At 46.6% G+C, this 27,573-nt stretch overlaps 1 protein-coding gene across 1 annotated transcript in view; it reads left to right on the top strand.

Moving 5' to 3' along the window:
* LOC147111561 (unconventional myosin-XVI-like) overlaps nucleotides 1–27,573 on the top strand; it is a 116,079-nt gene that overhangs the window by 73,773 nt on the left and 14,733 nt on the right. Inside the window, exon 3 of the mRNA XM_085998273.1 lies at nucleotides 9,587–9,711. Coding sequence (XP_085854399.1) covers nucleotides 9,587–9,711 — 125 coding nt within the window. The remainder of the gene's footprint in view (nucleotides 1–9,586; nucleotides 9,712–27,573) is intronic.

Raw genomic sequence — 27,573 nt, 5'->3', positions numbered from 1 at the left:
AATTTTGGCCTTGCGTTTTCTTCAATTTTAATCATTGCTGTCATGCCTTTTAGTGTTCCGAGTCCTTGCTGGAACACTTCTTTCGCATCAGTTAGGATCTTTGACAGTCGCCCAGGTGTGACGTCGTCATCCTTTTTGTCAGCCACAGTCAGTGCCTGTATGGAATGCCAATCCAGTTGTATTTTCCGGACCCATTCACGTCCCAGTAATGGTGGTCCTCCATCTTGCAATACATACAGGTCTAGTTTTGGTGTTTCCTTACCGTTATATATAACGGTCACCCTTATTTTTCCTTTGGGGTAGACTTTTTGCCCGTGTACGTCTTCAAAATAATTTTTGTGTCTCTCAAGGGTATGTGTAAGAATAGCCGCTCGTAGTCCCGTCGGTTTATGACTGTTAGGGCTGATCCTGTGTCCAATTCCATCTTTACCTGGACTCCTGCTAACTTGAGGGTGACCCAAATGGTTCGGTGATCCTCCATTGTGATCACATTATGTAGTTTCAGACAACTCAGTTCCCTGCTTTCGGAGTCGTTATTACTCTTTTGTTCATCTGAACTATTCTCCGTCATCTTATGTACTTTCTTGTACTTTCCTTTGGTAGGTTTCTTATTGCTGGTTTTCTTTCCCGACCTGCAGACTCGTGCTATGTGTCCTACTTTTCCACACTGTCTGCACACTTTGTCTTTGAACCAGCAATCATTCTGGTCGTGTGTTGTTCTGCCGTAGTGATAGCACTTCTCTGTTCCAAATGACATTTCGTTTGTGCCATATTCTTGCGGTCTCTGTTGTATCTCTGCAGCGCCCCGTGCTGCTGCTTCATATGATACCGCAATGCTGAAAGCCTTTTCCAGCGTAAGGTCCTTTTCAGATAAAAGCCGTTTCTGGGTTCCTTCACTTTGAAGCCCAGACACAAACTTGTCCCTTAAGGTATCTGCCAGTCCCGCTTCAAACTGGCAGTGTTTCGATAGTTTGCGCAGTTCTGTTAAATAATCAGCATTGCTTTCATCCTTATGCTGGTTCCGTTTGTGAAACTTGAATCTTTCTGCTATCAGCAGCAGTGTGGGGTTTAAATGTTCCTTTAGTATTGTTACTATGTCTTCAAAACTCTTTTCCATTGGCTTCGTTGGGGTTACTAGATTTCGGAATAAACCATACGTCTTTGCACCTATTAAATTTAACAATACCGACGCTTTCTTGTCATCTAACACCTCATTTGCCTTGCAGTACACCTCTATTCGTTCGACATATGTAGTCCAATCTTCGACTTCATTGTCAAATGCGGTGAAACTGCCACTCTTTGGCATTTTGGGTGTGGTTTAAAATGGCGTCTCCCAATGGCTTAAAATGGCATCTCCCACGCTTTCCTTCCTCCCCCGCTGCTGCCAACGCTGCTCCCGGCCGTTCTCGTGGCAATGGCGGCGCCCAGTAGGTTTTGCGCGCTTCTCCTGCGCTGCTGCCAACGCCGCTCTCGGCGGTCCTCATGGCAATGGTGGCGCCTCGTGGGTTTCTGCGCGTCTCTCTCTCCCTCGCTCCGACGCTGCTCGCCCCTGAACACCAGCTGCGCCCTGTGCGCTCTGCCCTCTCTCTCCCCCGTCGACGCTGCTCGGCCCTTTGCTGTGCCGCTCGGTCGGGCTCTAGCCCGCCGCTGTTTGGGAAGGGTCTGCGCACTACCTGTTGCCAGCCCGCTTCGCTGGACCACCTCGACTGGAAAGCCAAGCCTGGCTCTCGACAGCCTCCCCCGCAATTCTCGAGTCTCTGCTGGATGTCTGGGCGGTTGCCCGTGGTCGACGCCCGAGTCTCTGGCCTTGACCTCCAATCCACTGATCTCCAGGAACGAATCCCCGGGATGTGATGCAGAGTTGCAGGTAGGTTCGAACCTGCCTCGTCGCCAATGTTGCGTCCGTGTTTAATAAGACACAGACTGCGGAGAACGGTGCAACAGGTGTTTACTCAACGTGGCTCACACTGCAACTGATCTGTATAGATTACTACTCAGTGCTATATACAGGTGTGGTCACTGCCGGTACTGCAGCATACATGAGCTGTAAAACATAGTTCCCCCCTTAAAGGTGTATACATTACAAATCACATCTATTTCACCAAGGATCGAGCAAGTGTCATGGTGCGAGCGGTTGGATTAGCTAATCTGGCAGGCTTTCCAAGGGTGCAGGGCGTCGTTGACTGCACACGTGCCCCTTAAGGCACCCCATCGCAATCCAGGTATTTTTGTCAACCGCAAGGGCTTCCACTCCCTCAACGTTCAGCTGGTGTGTGACCACAAGAAGGAAACTTTGCATGTTTTTGCCATGTATCCTGGCAGTTGCCATGACTCCTTCATACTGCGCCAGTCTAGTGTGCCTCTGCTGTTCAGTCTGCCAGACCAACTTAATGGATGGCTACTTGGAGACAAGGGCTATCCCCTGAGGACGTGGCTAATGACGCCGTTGAGGAGGCCAGCCAATGAAGCTGAGGAGCGCAACAACTCCAGTCACATTTCCACCAGATCCATTATCGAGCAAACCATCGGTTTGCTGAAGATGCACTTCAAATGCCTGGATAGATCAGGTGGAGCCCTCTCTGTGTGTTGTAAGTTGTAATTGCATCACAGTGATAGGGAGTGTGAGGGCTGCATAGTCGAATAGTTAGGTGAATGTGACCATACAGAGAGAGGGAATGGGTAAGGGTGCATGGATGTCAGTGTCAAGTGGGATGTGGAGGAAGAGGTTGTCAAAGCTGAGTGCTGGTGAGGAGAGGCAAAGGGGATCAGATTGAGGGTGATGGGAAATTCATACTCACTTTTCCAGTGCGCAGAACGTCATGAAACCTCTTCCTGCACTGAAGCCAGGTTCTGCGGGTTACTGACAAAGAGTTGACCTCCTCTGCCACCAGGATCCACATAGCCTTGGTTTGCTGGGGAGGCTTCTTCCTCCCTGAAGAAGGGAAGAGCACCTCTTTATTTGCTCTTGCTCCCTCTACTAAAGCTTGCAGGGCAACGTTATCAAAACGGGGTGCAGCCCTAGTTCTCTGGCTGGCCATTCTCCCTGCAGGTGCCTCTAACATGCAAGGGCAAAAGCTTGGCAGTCTGCAGAAGAAGCAAGGCTTGTTGCAGACCTTAAATGCAGCAGCAATGATCACGTCATCGGAGGCGACTTTCAGACTGGAAAAACTCATTGGCCATGGGTTCCCACACGTTGGAACTCAATTGGCCAATTAAGTTAAAATGGCATCATTTTCCCACACCGATTTAGAATCGGGTGGCTAACACGAAATGCGGATTACACGACCCCAGCCCGCCCCATTATCAAAATCCAGCCCATAGAGTCTGCAGCAGATAAACAGGCCATTTGGCCCAACTAGTCTATGCTGGCATTTGTGTTCCACACGTGCCTCTTCATCTAACCCTATCAGCATATCCTTCTATCTCTCTCTCCCGTATGTGCTTATCTAGCTTCCCCTTAAATGCATCTATGCTATTCTCCTCAAATACTTTTTGTGGTAGTGCATTCCACATTCTTACCACTCGTTGGGTAAAGATGTTTCTCCTGAATTCCCTATGGATTAATTAGTGACTATCTTAGAATTATAGGGCTGGATTTTCATTCAGCAGCCGGGAAGGAGGCGGGACTACAACTTTCGGGTTTTAGTCCCGCCTACATCGACGTCTGGCCAATCCACGCGATTGTCCCTTGATTGACCTTGTTGAGCCCACCCAGCGGGCTCAGCAGGCCAATTAAGGCCATCCGGCAACAGGTGACGTCACAGACTGAAATTTCATCTGTCAAGACGTCTTGACAGATGAAATATCAATGTTTCACAGCTGTTTGAAGCTGCCAAACACTGACAGTCTTACTTCTAACCTGAGTCCTTCTACGCAGACTCAGTTAGAACTTTCACCGGCACTGAAAGGTGCAGGCTGTCACTTTTGACAGCTCGCAGCCATTTTGCTTTCAGTGCCGGCTGAGTGATGGACTCCCGAAACCTAGAGGAAGAAAGGCTGTTAAGGTAAGTACAGGTAATTTAAACTTCTTTACACACTTTAGACACACCAAACACACTTACCTTTACACTCATGCACCCATCACTCACCTGAACACCGACATCGCGACCCCTCCAAGTCCTTCAACCCGACGGCCCGCCTGTTCTAACCTGGCGTGGTTTGGAGCCGTCGGGAATCCCACACGACACCCCTCAAAATAGTGATTAGGCTAATAACTGCCTGTTAACTACCTGTTAACTGGCAGTTAATTGGCACTAATCCCTTCCTGCCTCGGGTCGGCGGGTCCCAGTGCAGGGCGGGTACCCGTCTCTTCTGAAACTTAAGTGGAGGCGGGTTTTGGGCGGGATGGTGTCGGGACCCCCGAATTCGGGATTTTTGCCCCCCGCACGCCTAAAAGCCCGCCTTACGGCACACTGAAAATCTGGCCCATAATCTCTAGTTTTGGAATTCTTCACAAGTAGAAACATTTTCTCTACGTCTACCCTATCAAACCCTGTCATAATCTTAAAGACCTCTATCAGCTCACCCATCAGCATTCTCTTCTCTGGAGAAAAGAGCCTCAGTCTGTTCAGCATTTCCTTATAAGTTCTGGTATCACCCTTATAAATCTTTTTTGCACCTTGTCCAGTACCTCTATATCCTTTTTATAATATGGAGAGCAGAACTGTGCACAGTACTCTAAGTGTGGTCTAATCAAGGTTTTATAAAAGTTTAACATAATTTCTCTGCTTTTCAATACTATCCCTCTGGAAATTAATCCCATGCTTGGTTTGCTTTTATATGGCCTTATTAATCCATGTCATTGGCCTCCTTATACTTCCTACTAAAATGCACCACCTCACACATACCTATATTAAAATTAATTTGCCAATTATATGCCTATTCTGCAAGTTTATGAACATCTTTTATATCTAGTTGCTGTCTTCTTCAGTATTAACTATACCCCCCAATTTGGTGTCAAACGGCAATTTTGAAATTGTGGCAGCACGGGTTGATAAAGCATACGGGATCCTGGGCTTTATAAATAGAGGCATAGAGCACAATAGCTGGAGTATTGTGTCCAATTCTGGGCACCACACTTTAGAAAGGACGTGGAGGATTTGGAGGGGGTACAGAAGAGATTTACTAGCATGGTTCCAGGGATGAGGGATTACAGTTACTTGGATAGTCTGGAGAAGCTGGTGTTGTTCTCCTCGGAGCAGAGAATGCCAAGAGGAGATTTGACAGCAATGTTTAAAATCACGAAGTATTTAGAAAGACAGAGAAACTGTTTCCAGTAGCTGAAGGGTTGATAAGGAGGGGGGCACAGATTTAAGGTGATTGGCAAAAGAACCAGAGGCGACATGAGGAAAAACTTTTTTACACAACAAGTGGTTAGGATTTGGAATGCACTGCCTGATAGGGTGGTGGATACAGATTCAATAGTGGCCTTCAAAAGGGAATTGGATAAATACTTGAAGGAGAAAAAATTGCAGGGATATGGGGAAAGAGCGGGGGAGTCATCGCAGACTCCATGGGCCAAATGGCCTCCTTCTGTGCTGTACTATTCTATGATTCTATGGCTGGAATTTTGCTGGTGCTCAGCGGAGGCCATCGGTGGCGGGGCAGCAGTGAAACTTGATATGATTGACAGCGGGTTGGAAACCCGCTGTCAAATCGTGCACACTTGCCTTTCCCAATGTCGGGTCTGCCAGCGCTGAGCAGACCGACCGGCAGCAGCAGCGGACCTAAGTTAAATAATTATTGGCTTGTTGAATTTAACCTTACCTTTTGACTTTAACAGCTCGCCCACGGCTTCCATGCTGCTCCTGGACACCGTCTGTTAATCTGAGGTGGAAGTTGAGTGGCCATTGAATCAGTTGATGAGTGTCAGCTTGAAATGTAGTATAAAAGCTCCCACTTCACACCAGTTCATTTTCCAAGCTGTTGTTTTCTCTCTTTAGAACACAGATTGAGCTGTATGCAGGCTGTAAGTGTCTGGAGCAAATTCTCCAGCCTGTGTCACCTCATTGTAGTAACCTCTCTCACCATTGACAGGTTGCTTATGTCATCTCAACTTCAACTGCTAACTATTCCATCAGCATGGGTGCCCTTTATACTTTCCCACCTTGGTCCTCAGATCCCACCACGATCAGCCCCAACACCAGCAGCACCAACAACAAACACCAACCTTCTCCGCAATCAACTGATGCTGCACAGGACACAGGGCATCAGCACCCGACCACATTGTTGCCCGGGAGTCCAGGGATGACCTCACCATGGCCAGATTTACTTCACTTGACACTGTACACCCTGACTGCCACATGATGCAACAGGTTGGCACCACCCCACACCAACACCATAACACATCCCTACAATGCCCAAACCATTCCTTTCACACTCAACGCCATTGCGGGGGATATCATTATGTCTCACCATTCACTGCAACTCACTAAGCCACTTCCAAAGGTGCACACAAATCTGTCCAAGAACGCAAAGTGTTGAAAATAAAGGTTTCAATGTTTGACACCACATTAATAGAAACTTTACATGAATATTGCATAGAACGCTCAAGTGCCTATCCTTGTATGTTGTTAGTTGGTATGATTGCACTAGGATGAGGGTGAGTGTGAGGGGTGGCTAATGAGATGGAGAAGTGATAATATAGCTAGAGAGGGATGGCGGAGGTCCAGGGTAAGTTGGTATGATTAAGTATGTGCAAGAGTAGGGTAGGGAAGGTAGAGTGATGGGGATGTGATGAGAGGCACAGCAGGATAAGGTTGAGTTTGGCTTTGTACTAACGTTTCGTGATCTACTGAGATCATTGAAAAGTTTGCGGCGCTGCACCCAGGTCCTCCTGACCACATTCCTGCTTGTGCCCTCCTCTGCAATGTGCAAGCAGGCTGTGTTGATCTCCTTGGGAGGTCTCTTCCACCCATGGGAAGGGAAGAGGACCTCCCTGCGAGCTGTGACTCCCTCCATAAGCATGTCAGTGTTTTCAGCACCTCAATGCTGTAGAACATTGACAGCACAAATGTCAAAATAAAGAGATGCATGGTCCCTTTAAGGAAACCGGCTGATGACACGTCATCAAATGACGTCACCAGACCCGCTTCCATTAATTGGCTGGGAAACGCGCTGGGTGAGCTTAACAAGCCCCATCAAGGGAAATTCATTCTGCACAGCGGGATGGAGCCAGCAGCGGGGCCGGGTCCCACCATCGACATCACCTGCCATGGACTCACCGAGGTCAGCAAAATCGCGGCCTATGATTCTCCTTCCAATTCTCGGGTCCAAATCGTTTATGTAAATTGAGAACAATAGTAATTTTTATTCAATAGCAAAATACTGCGGATGCTGGAAATCTGAAATAACAACAGAAAATGCTGGAAACACTCAGCAGGCCAGGCAGCATCTGTGGAGAGAGAAACAGAGTTAACTGGCCTGCAGAGTGTTTCCAGCATTTTCTGTTGTTATTTTAGTAATTTTTATTCCAGGTTTCTTTCAACGGTGTGCGGGCGATCAGTTTTTATTTCCTGGAGACTCCAGGGCAATCCTGGAGGGTTGGCAACCCTACCCCCAGTGCAGAGTCCCTTGACAGGAGCACAGGTTGTAGAATCGGGCCAGAGGGTCAATGAGCCCTATTTGCGACACTCTGAGGTTTCCCGCCAAAGAAATTTGAATCCCGAAATGGACTAACATTCAGACTTGCCTGCAGTGTGCCTCCTGTTGGCCAGTAGGGGAATGACATTGATAGTGGTTGTGGAGAAATTTAAAACTCAGATAATGCACTCTCCTGGTTAAAAGAGGACAGAAAGCAGTAGATAGAACTTATCACAAAAGTGGAAAAGCAATACAAAACTGACATGCAATAGGAAAACTAATCTCTCTGTGCAATCATACTGGATCACACATAATTATTTTTTTAAATTCAAAATCAGAGGTGAGGCTGGTAACATATATCATGAAAGTCTTATTCTATGTGACACTACTTCAATGAAGGCAACAAATGAAGCAGTTAGAACTGAGATATGCATCAGTGTTCCCTTTTGCAGTAAGTTGCAGTTGCTGAGTTCTGGCATAATTCCTCCCTCTTTCAACCAGGATTGTGTATGGTCCAGTCAGTTTGGGTGTTAACTCTGCTACCGTAATGACAGTAGATGGCACTCCCTGTGCCTGTCAACACCGAGTGCTGAGCGGTGGTTAATTCCACCTTCAGAAAGTGCCAGTGGCTTCGCCTGGATGAGCACCTGCAGGAGGGGAGTGGGCCCCTTGATGGAGAAGACAACACCCAAAGGCAGATGAGCTAATCCTTGAATTGGCCAATGACATCCACGACCTGCAAGCTGTGACAGAGCTGCCTTACAGAACAAGTCAATGAAAGAGCGAATGCTTGATGAATAATGAGCTCTGACGTTAGTCTAGTGATGACAATGATGATGCTGATGTTGTGCATGGTCTGAGCTGCCAGCTTCACCACAGCCCCTCTCGGTGCTGCTTCACTACTGGCCAACAAGAGGTGCACTGCACCAAGTCGAACGCTTAGTTTGAGATCACAATTCTTTCTTGGGATAGAGAAGACCAAAGCATCCCAAGCTTTGATGTTGAGGCTTATAGCAGCTGAATCCTGAACCTGGATGGCAGTTTTGCAGGAGAGACATGTACATCCCAAGATAATTGAGACAAAATTATTACAGACACGTTCTATGGACAAAGTATTATTGCCGAATATGGAAGCCAGAATAAGGACATGACTTCAACACATTCTTTGAAGCCATTGTCTTCAGTCCCTACCACAAACTCCATTCCCAAGTCACCAGTTCCATCCCTCTCCCTGGTCACTGTCTGAGGCTGAACTATACCATTCGCAACCTTGGTGTCATATTTGACCATGAGATGAGCTTCCGACCACATATCTGCTTCATTACTAAGACCGCCTACTTCCATCTCAGTAACATCGTCCGATTCCGCCACCGCCTCAGCTCATCTGGAACCCTCCTCCTAACTCACATCATGTCCTGTTCACCCACCACCCCTGTGCTCGCTAACCTACATTGGTTCCCGATCCAACAATGCCTCGATTTAAAAATTCTCATCCTTGTTTTCAAAAATCTCCATGGCCTTGCCCCTCCCTACCTCTGTAACCTCCTCCAGCCCTACAAATCTCCGAGATCTCTGCGTTCCACCAGTTCTGGCCTCTTGTGCATCCCTGATTTTCTTCACTCCACCATTGGCGGCTGTGCCTTCAGCTGCCGAGGCCCTAAGCTCTGGCATACCCTCCCTAAACCTCACCGCCTCTCTACCTTTCCTCCTTTAAGATGCTCCTTAAAACCTAGCTCTTTAACCAGACTCTTGGTAATCTATCCTAACATCTCCTTATGTGGCTTGGTAACAAATTCTGTTTGATAACACTTCTGTGAAGCACCTTGGGACATTTTACTATGAAAAAGGTGCAATATAAATGCAAGTTATTGTTGTTGTCGTAATCCTCTTGAAACCTACCTTTGTCTGAGAGCAAGAACGCAGGTAGCATTTGCTCTCCTCTCGTGTCATTGTGTTGCAGGATATACCAGCTATTCATGTTTAATTCAAATGTTACTATATACAGGTGTTGATGTCAACTCCTTATGGCAGATGAAGCTGCAGCGCCCTTCAAAAATGTTGGCAGATGTTAGGAATCTCTTGGCAGCTGGCGGAAATGTTAATCAAATGAATGATGAAGGAGTCACGCTGGTAAGATTTTATCTTCAATTGCTTTAACATAGTTCAGTCCACCAGTCTTGGCTGATCTTTTTATATTTTCATTTGATGTAGTGTTATAGACAAAATGACACTTTAATACTTAGATAGTCTAAATATAAACCATTGGTGTACTAATGCTTGGTTGACACCTAGTTATCCAACTAAGCTTATACATTTCACAGTTCATTGCTGATGTCTGCAGTGCCCTTGGGACTAACTGGGAAAGTTCTGGGTATGGAAAACTTCATAAAATTTGTTGAGTCCAACTGTACTGGCCACGCTAGACGTGCTCCTATCTAGCTATCCAGCAAGTTAAACACTCATTCAAAATAATTCTTCTGAAGCCGTTTGCTGTTTTGAAGCTTTTACTTGAACAAATTTGTGAAACTGTAAACAAAGACAAAGTATGTTTTGTACATAAACTGAGTGTTACACATTCGATATTACACAAGATATAAACATATTTACAACAATAGAATAGACTAATTGTATAACTAATTAACATTTGAACTAACTTCTGTAACTATTAAATATTAACCTTTTATAAACATAGTGTTATCAAAATATTACTCTGACAACGTTGCTATTATGCTAAGAACTAAAGATACTCACAGATATTGCGCTTGGCCTAACATATGAAGTCAGATTACACTGGATTGTAAATGGAACCTCTCATAGCAAATTCTCCATTACTCAAGTCAGGTTCTTCCTGGCAAAACTGCTTCCTGGGGTCAACAGGAAGAAAGGTAAGAAGGTCAAATGACCTCACACAGGAAGAAAGGAACAAAGGTCAAATGACATCACACAGGAAGAAAGGAAAAGATGACCTTTCCAGCTTACAAACTGTTAACACAATAACCACCACCAGAGGGTGGTAGTGCATGTAAAAATGTCCAGAATATCACATAATGTCCATCGGTCCAGAACACTCCCCGTCTGGGGTCATTAACGACTCCACATAGTCCGAACTCTACTTGTCACTGGAGTCCTCTGGCGACAAAAGAAGAACCACCTCGGAGACGGTCCGTCGGTGTCGATGATAGGATGCAGCTTCATTAGACTGCTGTGAGGGGGTAGGTTGCGTTCTGCTACGCACAGTTCCAACCTGGGTATGGTGAGGTCTGGCTGGGGCGCCAACTTGCCTCTATCAAAGACGAAGCCGATTTTGCTTTGTCCTTCTTGAGGGGTGACCTTCAGGTAAGCCACACTTGCAATGGCCTTAGCGGATGCGTCTGCAAAGACACAAAGCTCTTTGAATTGGGCATTTAAGGGAGAGAAAGACGAATAGCAGCGAGGTATTCGGATCTCCTGTAAGTCTTGGCGTGAGTCTCTCCATCTGTCCCACACTGCTTCCATCTCTTCAGGGAGAGGTGAATCCCACTCTTCAGCGCGTGTGGAGAGTTCCCTGAGGAGCAACCTGCCTTGTATGGTGACAGGGGCTAAGAAGCCGAGAGGGTCGTATAGGCTGTTGACTGTAGAGAGCACTCCTCTACGTGTGAAGGGTTTCTTGGCGTCTAAGACTTGGAACGTGAACGTGTCTGTTGCTATGTTCCACGACACCCCTAGGCTACGCTGTAGGGGGAGGTCATCAGTGAAGAGGTCTAGGTCTTTGACATCCTTAGCACGATCTTCAGGGGGGAATGCCTCCATCACTGCTGGTCTGTTAGAGGCTATCTTATGCAGCCTGAGGTTGGATAGTGCAAGTAGTTCCTGGGCTCGTCCGAGGGTACTGATGGCCTCTGCTCGGTCGGGAATGAGTTCAGTGCGCCGTCGACGTAGAACTCTCGTTCGATGAACCCTCTCACATCGCTGCCAAAGTCGTCGTCGTCTTCCTTGGCAGCCCTCCTTAGTCCGTATATGGCGACAGCAGGGGATGGGCTATTCCCAAAGACATGGACACGCATTCTGTAGTCCACAATGTCTCTATTAGGGTCATTGTCCCGATACCACAGGAAGCGGCGGAAGTCTCTGTGGTCTTCTCTCACCACGAAGAAATGAAACATGTGCTGGATATCGGCAGTGATGGCGATGGGCTCTTTCCTGAATCTCATGAGCACTCCCAAGAGGCTGTTGTTAAGATCAGGCCCTGTGAGGAGTACGTCGTTGAGAGAGACTCCCTGATATGGTGCACTGGAGTCAAACACCACACGGATCTGACTACTGCATGGGGTAAGGTAGCTTGGACGACCATTCTCCAAGATGGAAGTCTTGAGTGTGCTCACCTGAGATGGCTTGTTCTCTAGTGTGCGATGTCCTACAGGGTACACATTAACGAGGCATATCTTGGAGCATGCTCTTGCGCTCACTCCTTCTCCACACACCTCGGTGCACCTTGATGTAATCTCTGGACCAGCAACTCCCTCTCTCTCCCCGCCGTGCTCTAATGCGGGAGGAGGCGTCTCTGACTTCCAAGGAGCTGGGCCTGGGTGTAGTGCTGAAACGTGCCGATCACTTTCGCCTTCTGTGCATTTTGCATATACCTTGCAGTTCTTGGCGAGATGGCTCGTGGAAGAGCAGCACCTGAAACATGTAGAGTTCTCTTTAAGATATTGTTTCCGATCTTCCAGGGACATCTCCCTGAAGCCTCTGCACTTCTTTAAAGGATGGGGCTTGTTGTGGATAGGGCATTGTTTGCTCATACCCTCAGGTTTCTTCTGAATCTTTGTGTGCTCAGTTGAGGACACTTGTATTCTGTGGACAGATATTGGTGTCTTTCCATGTCTGTCGAACTTGTCTCTTCTGGCAAGTGCTGGGTGGGAGGAGAAGAAGTTGAAGCTGGGGTCATTGCTGGCTTTGGCTTCTTTGATAAGGAGGCCGCGCTCTTCTGCCGACAGGTCTAAGCCCGATGTGGCATCGTGGAAGCAGGACTTCCAAGCCCGATAATTCTTTGGCCTGTCATCGAACTTGGTTAACCCTGTAGTCACCAGCTGGGTGCATGCAAGGTATTTGGCGAGGTCGTAGGTGCTGGGACCTGTGCCAGGGTTGCCTTGGCTGGGGGCTCTGTTGGGGGTCTCAAGGGACCGAGAGGGGATTTGCCTCCGACTTTCTCTATTCGGCGTCCTATTCCTTTGCACCGTGTCTTCCGTTCTGCTGGCGGAGACTCTGCGGCTTGAGGCACGCCGTCTGCTTTGACCTTGGTTGGCAACTTGTGGCATGTTATACGAAGTGTTTGCGTCTGTAGAGATGTGCGGGCTTCCATCCCTTTCTCCTGTAAACTGTATGTTGGCATGGTCGCTCACGTAATCTATGGTGCGCTGTCGTGGACTCTGCCACGGAATGGGAATTAAAGGTTTGTAAGCTGTCTCGGGATCAGCTCCCTCCAAAATTGCCTCGAATACTTGTGTCTCGGCTAATGCAGCATCTATCTCTTTTTGTTGCTGCAGAGCCTCTAATGTGGCTTGGAGACGGGCCTGTTCAGCCTGGCGTTCCACTTGGTGTCGGGCCTGTTCTGCTTGGAGCTGGGCCTGTTCTGCTTGGGGTTCAGCTTGGAGACGGGTCTGACTTACTTTTATTTCTATTTCACTGTCCGTATGTGCAGCTCTGGCTTGAGCTGCTACTAGTTTAGCCCGTGCTTTGGCGAGGGCTATGCTTACTCTAGAACCACCCGATGACCGTGAGCCAACTTGCGACCTGTAGTAACCGGTGCTTATAGACCGATTGTCACGTTCTACAATTTCGTCTGCCTGTTTAAGGTCTTCTACTTGCGGCAAAGCATTTTCGTTATTATCTTCTGACATGTTGATGTGAGGTAGATGTGCTCTACGAGGTTAAGGCTTACTCTGGGTTCCTCCTGCTCCGCTCTTCACAGCTAGCCATATTGCTATCTTTTCACTGTACTGGCCGCGCTAGACGTGCTCCTATCTAGCTGTCCAGCAAGTTAAACACTCATTCAAAATAATTCTTCTGAAGCCGTTTGCTGTTTTGAAGCTTTTACTTGAACAAATTTGTGAAACTGTAAACAAAGACAAAGTATGTTTTGTACATAAACTGAGTACTAAACATTCGATATTACACAAGATATAAACATATTTACAACAGTAGAATAGACTAATTGTATAACTAACTAACATTTGAACTAACTTCTGTAACTATTAAATATTAACCTTTTATAAACATAGTGTTATCAAAATATTACTCTGACAACGTTGCTATTATGCTAAGAACTAAAGATACAGATATTGCGCTTGGCCTAACATATGAAGTCAGATTACACTGGATTGTAAATGGAACCTCTCATAGCAAATTCTCCATTACTCAAGTCAGGTTTTCCTGGCAAAACTGCTTCCTGGGGTCAACAGGAAGAAAGGTAAGAAGGTCAAATGACCTCACACAGGAAGAAAGGAACAAAGGTCAAATGACCTCACACAGGAAGAAAGGAACAGATGACCTTTGCAGCTTACAAACTGTTAACACAATAACCGCCACCAGAGGGTGCTATTGCATGTAAAAATGTCCAGAATGTCACATAATGTCCATCGGTCCAGAACACCAACCATTTGGGGGATTTTGCTCAATGTCACTAAGCATATCCAAAATTTGAAATGTTGCATAGTTTTAGTTGTGTTGTAACTTTTTAGGGTGAAGCTGCATAATATAATGTTTGGATGAAATCCCTTTACCTTCTTTTTTAAAGTCAACCTATTTTTTGTGTTGTGAGGATGAGGAAGAGGGTATTGAAATTTGATCAATTTGTTCAGTAATCTCCTTCGAATCAACTTGTGGATTTTTGTCAACTTTGGGGTTCCACTTTAAATTGATTTCAGTGAAGAACAGCCATTGTTTGTTGGGGCTGCCCTGCAGAAGCTGACTCAACATCTAGTCAGGATTATGCTTCTAACACATATTTCAGGAATGTCTTTCAAATAAAGAAGTCAATCATGCTGACTTGTTGCATATGGGGATGTTACTAAGGCAGCCAACAGGGCAGCCCGTAGACCTTACATAGAATTACATAGAATATACAGCACAGAAACAGGCCATTCAGCCTAACCAGTCCACGCCGGCGTTTATGCTCCACTCGAGCCTCCTCCCATTCTTCCTCATCTAATTCTATCAGCACAACCCTCTACTCCTTTCTCCCTCATATGCTTATCTAGCCTTCACATAAATGCATTTATACTATTCACCTCAACCACTCTCTGTGGTTGCGAGTTCCACATTCTCATCACTCTCTGAGTAAAGAAGTTTCTATTTGATTTCTTGGTGACTATCTTATATTGACAACTTCTAGTTTTGCCCTTCCCTACAAGTGGAAACATTCTCTCTGTGTCTACTCTATCAAAACCTTTCATAATTTTAAAGACCTTTATTAGGTCACCTCTCAGCCTCCTCTTTTCAAGATGTTCATTCTTTCACAAGAACATAAGAAATAGGAGCAGGAGTAGGCCATATGGCCCCTCGAGCTCGAGCCATTCAGTAAGATCATGGCTAATCTTCGACCTCAACTCCACATTCTCGCCCGATCCCCATATTCCTTGATTCCCTTAGAATCCAAAAACCTAGCGCTCTCAGCCTTGAATATAATCAACAACTGAACTGCCACACCCTTCTAGGGCAGAGAATTTCAAAGATTCAGGGGGTGGAATTCGATACCGCCAAAAAAATGGCCGCGGGCACCGCGATGTGAGATATGTCCACACCTATTCAGAAAGCGCAAGCAGCACACCAATCTGGTGCTGCTTGCTAATTAACATAATAGGAGCGTGGAGTCTGGTAACGAACGCGCGGTTGACAGGCTGTGCGCTCAGCAGGAGGCCCATGTTCACGCCGCTGGAGCAAGGCTAGCTTTACTTAAACTAGCCTGCTCCTTTTCAAGGCAGTTTAAAGCTCTTAAAGCAAAATGCCTCTGCACAGAAAACATTTAAAATCCTTCAGCACTAGGCAGTCTGCAGATCTGAAAGCTCAGCTGCCTTCTGCACGTAAAAAATACGAAAAGTGCTTCAGCACCAACACATATGGTTCAACAGGCCATGGAAAGGGCACCCAGGGCCTCAGATGCAGCATTCCAGCTTTGTGCAGGGGGGGTCAACGCTGGAAGGGAGATTCTCTATCAACAGTGGGCCAGGAGGCCCTCCAGAAGAAGGATGTGGGACCAGATCGCCGAGGCCGTCACTGCCAGCAGTGACGCCCCCAGGACCTGGCTCCAGTGGCAAAACATTTCATGACCTCAGATGAGTGGTCAAAGTCAGTGAATGCATCTTCAAAAGCCCTCTCCTACCAACTGCACCACTAGCCTCACACACTGCTCAATGTACAACCACCCCAACTTACCTACCAACAATCTCTATAAAATACGAAGCACACCTCCCTTTCTTAGCTTCACCTCACCCCCTTGGAGGAGACGGAGCTGGCCATTTTTGGCTGAGCCCTTGGCCAAAGGTGGGGCTGAAAGAATACAAGATGCTGGTATTGCTGGTATTCTCATATGTTATGCTCCTTCTCATATCCCACTCCCGCTCATCCCATAATCTCTTCTAATGTACAAGCTGCACATGGTGTAAGCATGCACCTCTTGCTTTCCCCCCTCTCCTCTCTACAACCCTACCCTTGTGCCTTTCTCATTTCACACACCCAAGAAATCCAGCCTGCCCAGCCAGTGGGTCAACAAGAAGAGGGAGAGGAGAGTGAAGAAGAAACACCGTCAATCACTTTCACACTCCCAGCCACCAGCGCCTCAAGGTCAACCAGCAAGGCCAACTGCAGTGTCCCCCAGTGAAAGTCAGCAGCCTTTCACCAGCCATGCTGCAGCCACTAGGGTAGCACTGTGTGACATCATTAAGATAGGCAAAGGCACACACAAGACACTCACTAAGGGATTGATTTCTTGATGTAATATTGGATGCATATATGAATAAAGTTGGATTGGAAAGCTTGCTTTGTGGTGGCTTTTATTTCAGCATTGTGACCAAGAAGACGCTGTGATGGTCAGTAACAGAGGGAAGGTAAGGTGTGGGACAAATGTTGAAAGGGAAATTGGGGATGTGTTCACTGCTACCGCAGGTGAATGAATCGATCCCGGATATTCTGGCTAGAAAGGGGCTATCTGTGTTGCCTCCTTCCTTCTGCTTTTTCCTCTTCTGCTTTATCATCTTTTGTTTCCTCTTCCCTCTGTGAGCATCTTGTCCCCTTTGCTGCTTCGGCTCCATCTGCATGTGATGTTGCAGCCCAAGTGCGACTGCAACTCGAGCCCCCAGTTGCATGCTGATTGACATCATGATCTGCATCATTTAAATATAAGCGGTGAACACAGGCAACTGCAGCGTTGCCGACCTGCCCAAAATGGCGGCCGCAGCGTTCCGTGCCGGAAGCGGTCAGAAGTGAGGTGGCTACCATTTTTTTCAGCAAAACTGACCTTAACAGCCGGTGCTAAAGTGCCCAATTTCGATTGTAAGAGCGAAGACATTTCTCTTCATCTCAGTCCTAAATGGCCGACCTCTTATCCTGAGAATATGCCCCCTAATTCCAGACCCTCCAGCCAAGGGAAACAGCCTCTCATCATTTACCCTATCAAGTCCTCTCAGAATTTTATATGTTTCAATGAGATCACCTCTCATTCTTCTAAACTCCAGAGAGTATAGGCCCAATCTACTCAATCTCTCCTCATAGGACAACCCTCTCAGCCCAGGAATCAATCTAGTGAACCTTCGTTACACCAGCTCTAAGGCAAGTATGTCCTTCCTTAGGTACGGGACAAAAACTGTACATGGTATTCCAGGTGTGGTCTCACCAAAACCCTGTACAACTGCAGCAAGACTTTCTTACTCGTGTACACCAACCCCCTTGCAATAAACGTCAACATGTCATTTGCCTTCCTAATTGCTTGCTGTACCTGAATGATAACTTTCTGTGTTTCCTGTACGAGGACACCTAAATCTCTCTGAACACCAACATTTAATAGTTTCTCACCATTTAAAAAATATTCTGTTTTTCTATTCTTCTTACCAAAGTGAATAATCTCACATTTCCCCACTTTATACTCCATCTGCAACCTTATTGCCCACTCACTTAACCTGTCTATATCTCTTTGCAGACTATTTGTGTCCTCCTCAGAGCTTACTTTCCCAACTAGCTTTGTATTATCGGCAAATGTGAATACATTACACTCGTTCCCTTCATCTAAGTCATTAACATAGATTGTAAATAGCTGAGGCCCCAGCACTGATCCTTGCGGCACCCCACTAGTCACAGTGCCAACCTGAAAATGACCCATTTATTCCTACTCTCTGTCTTCTGTCCATTAACCAATCCTGTATCCATGCTAATATATTACACCCAACCCCATGAGGGCTTATCTTGCATAACAACCTTTTATGTGGCACCTTATCAAAATCCTTTTGAAAATCCAAATATGCTACATCTAACGGAGATAGGCAGATTTTTGAACGATGAGAGAGTCAGGGTTCTGGGGAACGGGCAGGAAAATGGAGTTGAGGCCAAGACCAGATCACCATGATCTTATTGAATGGCGGAGCAGGCTCGAGGGGCCAAATATGTTCTTATGTTCTTATCTACCCTGCCAGTTGCATCCTCAAAAAACTCCAATAGATTTATCAACCATGATTTCCCTTTCATAAAACCATGTTGACTCTACCTAATCATATTATGATTTTCTAAGTGCCCTGTTACCACTTCCTTAATAATGGATTGCAGCATTTTCCCGCTGACTGATGTCACGCTAACTGGCCTGTAATTCCCTGTTTTCTCTCTCCCTCCTTTCTTGAATAGCTGTGTTCCATTTACTAACTTCCAATCCGCTGGGATCTTCGTGGATAGCACTTTTAACGAGGTGGTCACACCGCAGGTAAAGAGTGCATAGGCAGACAGGAAATGGGTGACCGCCAGACAGAGTAAAAGAACTAGGAAGGTAGTGCAGGAGTCCCCTGGGTCCATCTCCCTCTCCAACAGATTTCCTGTTTTGGATACTGATGGGGGAGATGGTTTCTCAGGGGAATGCAGCAACAGCCAAATCCATGGCACTACAAGTGGCTCAGCTGCACAGGAGGGGAGGAAAAAGTGTGGGAGAGCAATATGTTACGTCCGTGTATAATAAGACACAGACTGCGGAGAACGGTACAACAGGTGTTTACTCAACGTGGCTCACACTGCAACTGATCTGCACAGATTACTACTCAGTGTTATATACAGGTGTGGTCACTGCTGGTACTGCAGTATACATGACCGGTAAAAGATAGTTCCCCCCTTAAAGGTATATACATTACAATTCCTCCCCTTTTAGACTAACAGTACCATAACACTCATTTAACAATTAAATATCAAACTAATTACAATTAACACTTTTAACATGCAACATTAGCTGAAAATAGTCTATTTATATATTCAGTCTTTGGGGAGGCTTCCTGATCCTTTCTGGATAGCGCCTTTCCCGAGTGTCTTGCTCTTGGTGCAGAGGCGATTCTGGCCCCCTGTCGTCGGTTGGTTCATCAGCTTCCGATGCTACTGTTTCTGGGGTAGATGCGACCTGTACGTCGGGTTCATCACCAGGTACGTATGGGTGAGGCATGGGGTTGACTTGTTCCTGTGACTCTAGGATCTGGTCAGCATGACGTCTCACGATGCTCTCCCCAACGTCCACTGTGTACATTAGTGGGCCCTGCCGTGTGCATATCGTTCATGGCTGCCATTTTTCCATTCGGTCGTCGCGGGCCAAGACTGGTTGCCCTACATTGAAGCTCCTTGTTGGCTTCTCATGGATGTGCTGGAATTGCTTACTCTCAACATCTCTTCGTACATTTGGTCTGAGCAAATCCAGGCGAGATCTTAACCTTCGGTTAAAGAACATCATGGCTGGGGCCTGGTTGGTGACTGCATGTGTCACATTCTGGGAGGCGAACAGGAAATTGTCCACCTTGTGCTGCAGCGGAATGTTGTCATTGTACATAGCCTTTATTGCCTTCTTAAAGGTTTGTACAAACCTCTCAGCCAATCCATTTGTGGCTGGATGATACAGGGCGGATGTGTAATGCCTTACCCCATTCTTTTTCAAGAACCTCCGGAACTCTTCGGACACAAACTGTGGTCCGTTGTCGGAGCAAATCTGTTCTGGCAAGCCATTCCTGGTAAAAATGGTCCGTAGGACTGCAATAGTTTTCTCCGTGGTGGTAGAGGACATTTTGATGACCTCAGGCCATTTTGAGTGCGCATCCACGGCTATTAAAAACATTGAGTCCATGAATGGACCAGCAAAATCAATATGCACCCATTGCCATGGAGATGTGGGCCACTCCCGTGGGTGTAGAGGGGCCTGTGGTGGTGCATTTTGGACTTTCTGGCATCCTGAGCAGCTCTTGGTCAGGTCCTCGAATTGTTTATCGATTCCCGGCCACCACACATAAGCCCTGGCTAGGCTTTTCATTTTTACCCCTCCCAGATGACCCTCATGAACATCATTGAGCACTCTATCCCTTAACTTGGGTGGAAATACCACTCGGGATCCACACATCAAGGTCCCCCGGCACACTGACAGCTGTTCTCTCCTTGTCGAGAATGCTGGCAACAGTGAGTCGCCATGTGCTGGCCATCCCTTCACCGTCAAATCATATACCCGAGACAGTGTCGGGTCATTTCGGGTTTCCTTTTCGATACAAACGTTAGTTACCGGTAGGTATTCAACTATAGTCGAATGGAATATTTCGACAGGATCCACTGCTGGTGCTTCCTCTGCAGTAGGCCGTGGCAGGCGTGATAGCCCATCAGCATTTCCATGCTGTTTCGTGCCCTTATATTCAATCTCATAGTGGTGCGCCCCTAGAAAAAGTGACCATCTTTGTAGTCGTTGCGCAGTCATCACCGGAACGCCCTTCTTCAGATTAAAAATGGAGGCAAGATGCTGGTGATCAGTCAGCAAGGTGAATTTCTGCCCGTGCAGATAGTGATTGAACTTTTTCACTCCCCACACTAGGCTGAGGGCCTCCCTGTCAATCTGGGCATAGTTACGCTCGGCTGAGGTTAGTGATCGTGACGCAAAGGCTATTGGCCTCTCTGAGCCGTCTGAGAATTTGTGCGACAGCACCGCTCCAATGCCGTAGGGTGACGCATCACATGCCACCGAATTGGTAATGCTGGGTTGTAATGGGCCAATACCTCTTTCGATGTGATTAGTGTTTTGCTCTTCTGGAAAGCTCGTCTACATTCGTCACTCCACTTCCATGGCACCCCAGTTTGCAGTAAGGTGTTCAGTGGGTGTAGTATTGTAGACAAATTTGGCAAGAACTTATGGTAGTAGTTTACCAGCCCAAGGAACGACCTCAGTTGTGACACATTTTCCGGTGCTGGAGCCTTGACTACTGCCTCAATCTTCTCTGGGGACTTATGTAACCCCTCTTTATCGATAACGTGGCCACAATACGAGATCTGTTTTCTAAAAAACTCACATTTGGGGCGGTTAGCTTGGAGCCCATATTCCTGCAATCTAGTGAGCACCTGCTCCAGGTTGGCAAGGTGATCACTGTTATTTTCGCCCATGACCAGGATGTCGTCCAAATAACACTGGGTCCCTGGGATCCCTTGCAGGACTTGTTCCATTGCCCTCTGCCAAATAGCCGGAGCTGATGCTACCCCGAATACCAGCCGGTTGTATTGGTAGAGACCTTTATGGGTGTTGATTGTGAGGTATTTTTTTGATGCTTCTTCTACCTCCATTTGCAGATATGCCTGGGCCAGATCAATCTTAGTGAAGCGTTTCCCTCCAGATAGCGAGGCGAAAATATCTTCAATCCGCAGAAGTGGATATTGTACGGTGTGAAGGACCGGGTTCACTGTTACCTTAAAGTCCCCACAGATGCGAACCTTCCTTGGTTCCCCAGGCGTGCTACTCAACTACTTTTTCGTCACAGAGACAATGGGTGTAGCCCAATCGCTCCAGTCTACCTTGGACAGTACACCTGAACGTTTCAGACTCTCCAGCTCTGCTTCGACGGCTGGGCGGATCGCATAAGGTACCGGTCTGGCATTAAAAAATTTTGGGCTTGCGTTTTCTTCAATTTTAATCGTTGCTGTCATGCCTTTTAGTGTTCCGAGTCCTTGCTGGAACACTTCTTTCGCATCAGTTAGGATCTTTGACAGTCGCCCAGGTGTGACGTCGTCATCCTTTTTGTCAGCCACAGTCAGTGCCTGTATGGAATGCCAATCCAGTTGTATTTTCCGGATCCATTCACGTCCCAGTAATGGTGGTCCTCCATCTTGCAATACATACAGGTCTAGTTTTGGTGTTTCCTTACTGTTATATATAACGGTCACCCTTATTTTTCCTTTGGGGTAGCCTTTTTGCCCCGTGTACGTCTTCAAAATAATTTTTGTGTGAGAATGGGTATGTGTGAGAATAGCCGCTCGTAGTCCCGTCGGTTTATGACTGTTAGGGCTGATCCTCTGTCCAATTCCATCTTTACCTGGACTCCTGCTATCTTGAGAGTGACCCAAATGGTTCGGTGATCCTCCGTTGTGATCAGATGATGTAGTTTCAGACATCTCAGTTCCCTGCTTTCGGAGTCGTTATCACTCTTTTGTTCGTCTGAACTATTCTCCGTTATCTCATGTACCTTCTTGTACTTTCCTTTGGTCGGTTTCTTATTGCTGGTTTTCTTTCCCGACCTGCAGACTCGTGCTATGTGTCCTACTTATCCACACTGTCTGCACACTTTGTCTTTGAACCAGCAATCATTCTGGTCGTGTGTTGTTCTGCCGCAGCGATAGCACTTCCCTGTTCCATATGACATTTCGTTTGTGCCATATTCTTGCGGTCTCTGTTGTATCTCTGCAGCGCCCCGTGCTGCTGCTTCATATGATACCGCAATGCTGAAAGCCTTTTCCAGCGTCAGGTCCTTTTCAGATAAAAGCCGTTTCTGGGTTCCTTCACTTTGAAGCCCACACACAAACTTGTCCCTTAAGGTATCTGCCAGTCCCGCTCCAAACTGGCAGTGTTTCGATAGTTTGCGCAGTTCTGTTAAATAATCAGCATTGCTTTCATCCTTCTGCTGGTTCCGTTTGTGAAACTTGAATCTTTCTGCTATCAGCAGCGGTGTGGGGTTTAAATGTTCCTTTAGTATTGTTACTATGTCTTCAAAACTCTTTTCCATTGGCTTCATTGGGGTTACTAGATTTTGTAATAAACCATACGTCTTTGCACCCATTAAATTTAACAATACCGACGCTTTCTTGTCATCTGACACCCCATTTGCCTTGCAGTACACCTCTATTCCTTCGACATATGTAGTCCAATCTTCGACTTCATTGTCAAATGTGGTGATACTGCCCTATTTGGCATTTTGGGTGTGGTTTAAAATGGCATCTCCCAATGGCTTAAAATGGCGTCTCCCGCGCTTTCCTTCCTCCCCCGCTGCTGCCGACGCCGCTCCTGGCGGTTCTCGTGGCAATGGCAGCGTCCTATAGGTTTCGCGCGCGTCTCCTGCGCTGCTGCCAACGCCACTCTCAGCGGTCCTCGTGGCAATGGCGGCGCCTCGCGGGTTTCTGCGCGTCTCTCTCTCCCTCTCTCCGACACTGCTCGGCCCCTGAACACCGGCTGCACCCTGTGCGCTCTGCCCTCTCTCTCTCCCCCGTCGACGCTGCTCGGCCCTTTGCTGTGCCGCTTGGTCGGGCTCTAGCCTGACCCTGTCCAGGAAGGGTCTGCGCACTACCTGTTGCCAGCCCATTTCGCTGGACCACCTTGACTGGAAAGCCAAGCCTGGCTCTCGCCAGCCTCCCCTGCAATTCTCGAGTCTCTGCTGGATGACTGGGCGGTTGCCCGTGGTCGACGCCCGAGTCTCTGGCCTTGACCTCCAATCCACTGATCTCCAGGAACGAATCCCCGGGAGGTGATGCAGAGTTGCAGGTAGGTTCGAACGTGCCTTGTCGCCAATGTTACGTCCGTGTATAATAAGACACAGACTGCGGAGAATGGTACAACAGGTGTTTACTCAACGTGGCTCACACTGGAACTGATCTGTACAGATTATTACTCAGTGTTATATACAGGTGTGGTCACTGCCGGTACTGCAGTATACATGAGCTGTAAAACATAGTTCCCCCCTTAAAGGTGTATACATTACACAATAGTGATAGGGGATTCTATCGTAAGGGGAACAGATAGACGTTTCTGTGGTGGCAGAAGTGACTCCAGGATGGTATGTTGCCTCCCTGGTGCCAGGGTCAAGGATGTCACTGAACGACTGCAGGGCATTCTGAAGGGGAAGGGCGAACAGTCAGAAGTCGTGCTTCACATTGGTATCAATGACATGGGTAGAAAGAGGGATGAGGTCCTGCAACAAGAATTTAGGGAACTAGGTAGAATATTAAAAAGCAGGACCTCAAAGGTTGTAATCTCTGGATTACTCCCAGTGCCACATATGAGTGAGTATAGGAATAGGAGGATAGAGCAGATGAATGCGTGGCTAAAGAGTTGATGCAGGAGTGAGTGCTTTAGTTTCCTGGATCACTGGGTCTGCTTCTGAGGAACGTGGGACCTGTAGAAGTCAGACGGGTTGCACCTGAACTGGAACGGGACCAACATCCTTGCGGGGAGGTTTTCTAGTACTGTTGGGGGGTGGGGTTTAAACTAACTTGGCAGGGGGATGGGATATGGAGTGGAGCGATAGTAGGGGGTGATGCACAGCCAAATATAGAGGAAAAAACAAGTCAGCCTGGAAGGCAGAGCAAATATGTAACAGCACAGGGGAGCATGGCAAGGGTGGATGGCATTTATTTTAATGCAAGGAGTCTTGCGAGTAAGGCAGATGAATTGAAGGCGTTGATGAACACATGGGAGTATGATATTGTTGCTATCACAGAGACATGATTGAGGGAGGGGCAGGACTGGCAGCTCAGTATTCCGGGGTATAGAATCTACAAGAGAGGGGGCGGTTCTGGACCTAATTCTAGGGAATGTAGCCGGGCAAGTGGTAGAAGTGTCAGTAGGAGAGCATTTTGGTGACAGTGACCATAATTCGATGAGATTTAATGTAGTCATGGAAAAGGACAAAGATGGACTGGAAATAAAGGTTCTAAATTGGGGGAAGGCCGATTTTAATATGATAAGGCAGGATCTGGCCAAAGTGGACTGGGATCAGCTATTTGTAGGAAAATCCACATCAGAGCAGTGGGAGTCTTTCAGAAAGGAAATAGAGAGAGTACAACGCCAACATGTTCCCGTAAAGGTCAAGGGTGGGACCAACAAACCCAGGTAACCATGGATGTCAAGGGATATACAAGAATGGATTAGGAAAAAAAGGGAGGCTTTTGGCAGATACAAAGGACTAAAAACAGTGGAAGCCCTAGAGGAGTACAGAAAGTTCAGGGGGGTACTTATAAAAGCAATTAGGAGAGCGAAGAGGGTGCATGAACAAACACCGGAGGGCAAAATAAAGGAAAATCCCAAGGTGTTTTATAAGTATATTAAGGGCAAGAGGATAACCAGAGAAAGAGCAGGGCCCATTAGGGACCAAAGTGGCAATAAGAAGATAAGAAATAGGAGCAGGAGTAGGCCAATCGGCCCCTCGAGCCTGCTCCGCCATTCAATAAGATCATGGCTGATCTGATCCTAACCGCCAATCTACTATCACAGAACCATCTCCTGAATCTAACAGAATTAGACACACGAAATAGGAGCAGGATCAGGCTACACGGCCCCTGGGCCCGCTTCGCAACCCACAGGGCCATGTCCGATCCGAACCTAGACTCATGTCCAAATTCCTGCCCGCTCCCCATAACCCTTAATTCTCTTTACTTCTAGGAAACTGTCTATTTCTGTTTTAAATGTATGTAATGATGTAGCTTCTACAGCTTTTTGGGGCAGCATATTCCATGGACCTACCACCCTCTGAGTGAAGTAGTTCCTCCTCATCTCAGTTTTGAAAGAGCAGCCCCTTATTCTAAGACTACGCCCCCTAGTTCTAGTTTCACCCATCATCGGGAACATCCTCCCCGCATCCACCCGATCCAACCCCTTCACAATCTTATATGTTTCAATAAGATGGCCTCTCATTCTTCTGAACTCCAATGAGTAGAGTCCCAATCTACTCAACCTCTCCTCGTATGTCCATCCCCTCATCCCCGGGATTAACCGAGTGAACCTTCTTTGTACTGACTCGAGAGCAAGTATGTCTTTTCTTAAGTATGGACACCAAAACTGTATGCAGTATTCCAGGTGCGGTCTCACCAATACCTTGTACAACTGAAGCAATACCTCCCTATTTTTATATTCTATCTCCCTAGCAATGAAAGCCAACATTCCATTGGCCTTCTTAATCACTTGCTGCACCTGCATACTAACCTTTTGAGTTTCGTGCACCAGGACCCCCAGATCCCTTTGTACTTCAGTACTTTCCAGTTTCTTGCCATTAAGATAATAACTTGCTCTACGATTTTTCCTGCCAAAGTGCATAACCTCACACTTTCCAGTATTGTATTCCATCTGCCAAATCTCTGCCCACTTACTTAGCCTCTCTATGTCCCCTTGCAGGTTTTTTATGTCCTCCTCACTCACTACTTTCCCTCCCATCTTAGTATCATCTGCAAACTTTGATATGTTACACTCGGTCCCCTCCTCCAAATCGTTAATAGAGATTGTAAAGAGTTGGGGACCCAGCACTGACCCCTGTGGAACACCACTAGTTACTGATTGCCAGTCCGAGAAAGAACCATTTATCCCAACTCTCTGCGTTCTGTTAGATAGCCAATCCTCTATCCATGCCAGAATATTACCCCCAATCCCGTGATTTTTTATCTTAAGCAATAATCTTTTGTGTGGCACCTTGTCAAATGCCTTTTGGAAGTCTAAATACACTACGTCCACTGGTTTCCCCTTTATCCACCCTATATGTTACTTCCTCAAAGAACTCCAGCAAATTTGTCAAACATGACTTCCCCTTCATAAAACCATGCTGACTTTGTCCTATTAAATTATGATTATCCAAATGTCCTGTTACTGTCTCCTTAATAATGGACTCCAAAATTTTACCTACCACAGATGTTAGGCTAACCGGTCTATAGTTTCCAGCCTTCTGTCTACTGCCCTTTTTAAATAAGGGTGTTACATTAGCAGTTTTCCAGTCTGCCGGGACCTTTGCTGAGTCCAGGGAGTTTTGGAAAATTATTACCAATGCATCCACAATCCCTACCGCCACTTCCCTGAAGACCCAAGGATGTAAGCCATCAGATCCAGGTGATTTATCCACCTTGAGTCCCATTATTTTACCAAGTACCACTTCCTTAGTGATTTTGATTGTGTTTAGCTCCTCCCCCCCTATAGCCCCCTGTTTGTCCAGTGTTGGGATATTCTTAGTGTCCTCTACTGTAAAGACTGATACAATATATTCATTCAGTGTTTTTGCCATCTCCATATTTCCCACCATTAATTTCCCGGTCTCATCCTCTAAGGGACCAACATTTACTTTAGCCACCCTTTTTCTTTTTATATAACTATAAAAACTCTTACCATCTGTTTTTATATTTTTTGCTAATTTACTTTCATAATCTATCTTCCCTTTCTTAATCAATCTTTTTGTTAGTTTTTGCTGTCTTTTAAAGTTTTCCCAATCCTCTCTCCTCCCACTAGATTTGGCTACCTTATATGCCCTTGTTTTTAGTTGAATGCTATCCTTAATTTCTTTACTTAGCCACGGATGGCTGTCTTTTCTTTTACACCCTTTTCTTCTCAGTGGAATATATATTTTTTGGAAGTTGTAAAATAACTCCTTAAATGTACACCACTGATCATGTATCATCTTACCCTTTAATCTATTTTCCCAATCCACTCTACTCAATTCCACTCTCATACCTTCATAGTCTCCTTTATTCAAGCTTAGCACGATTGTTTGAGATCCAACCTTCTCACCCTCTAATTGA

Source organism: Somniosus microcephalus, chromosome 10 (assembly GCF_052327205.1).
Source record: "Somniosus microcephalus isolate GS21.2 chromosome 10, FLI_Smic_1.0, whole genome shotgun sequence".
Lineage (NCBI taxonomy): Eukaryota > Metazoa > Chordata > Chondrichthyes > Squaliformes > Somniosidae > Somniosus > Somniosus microcephalus.
The sequence above is the reverse complement of the archived record's forward strand: the minus strand, read 5'-3'. Positions and strand labels throughout refer to the sequence as shown.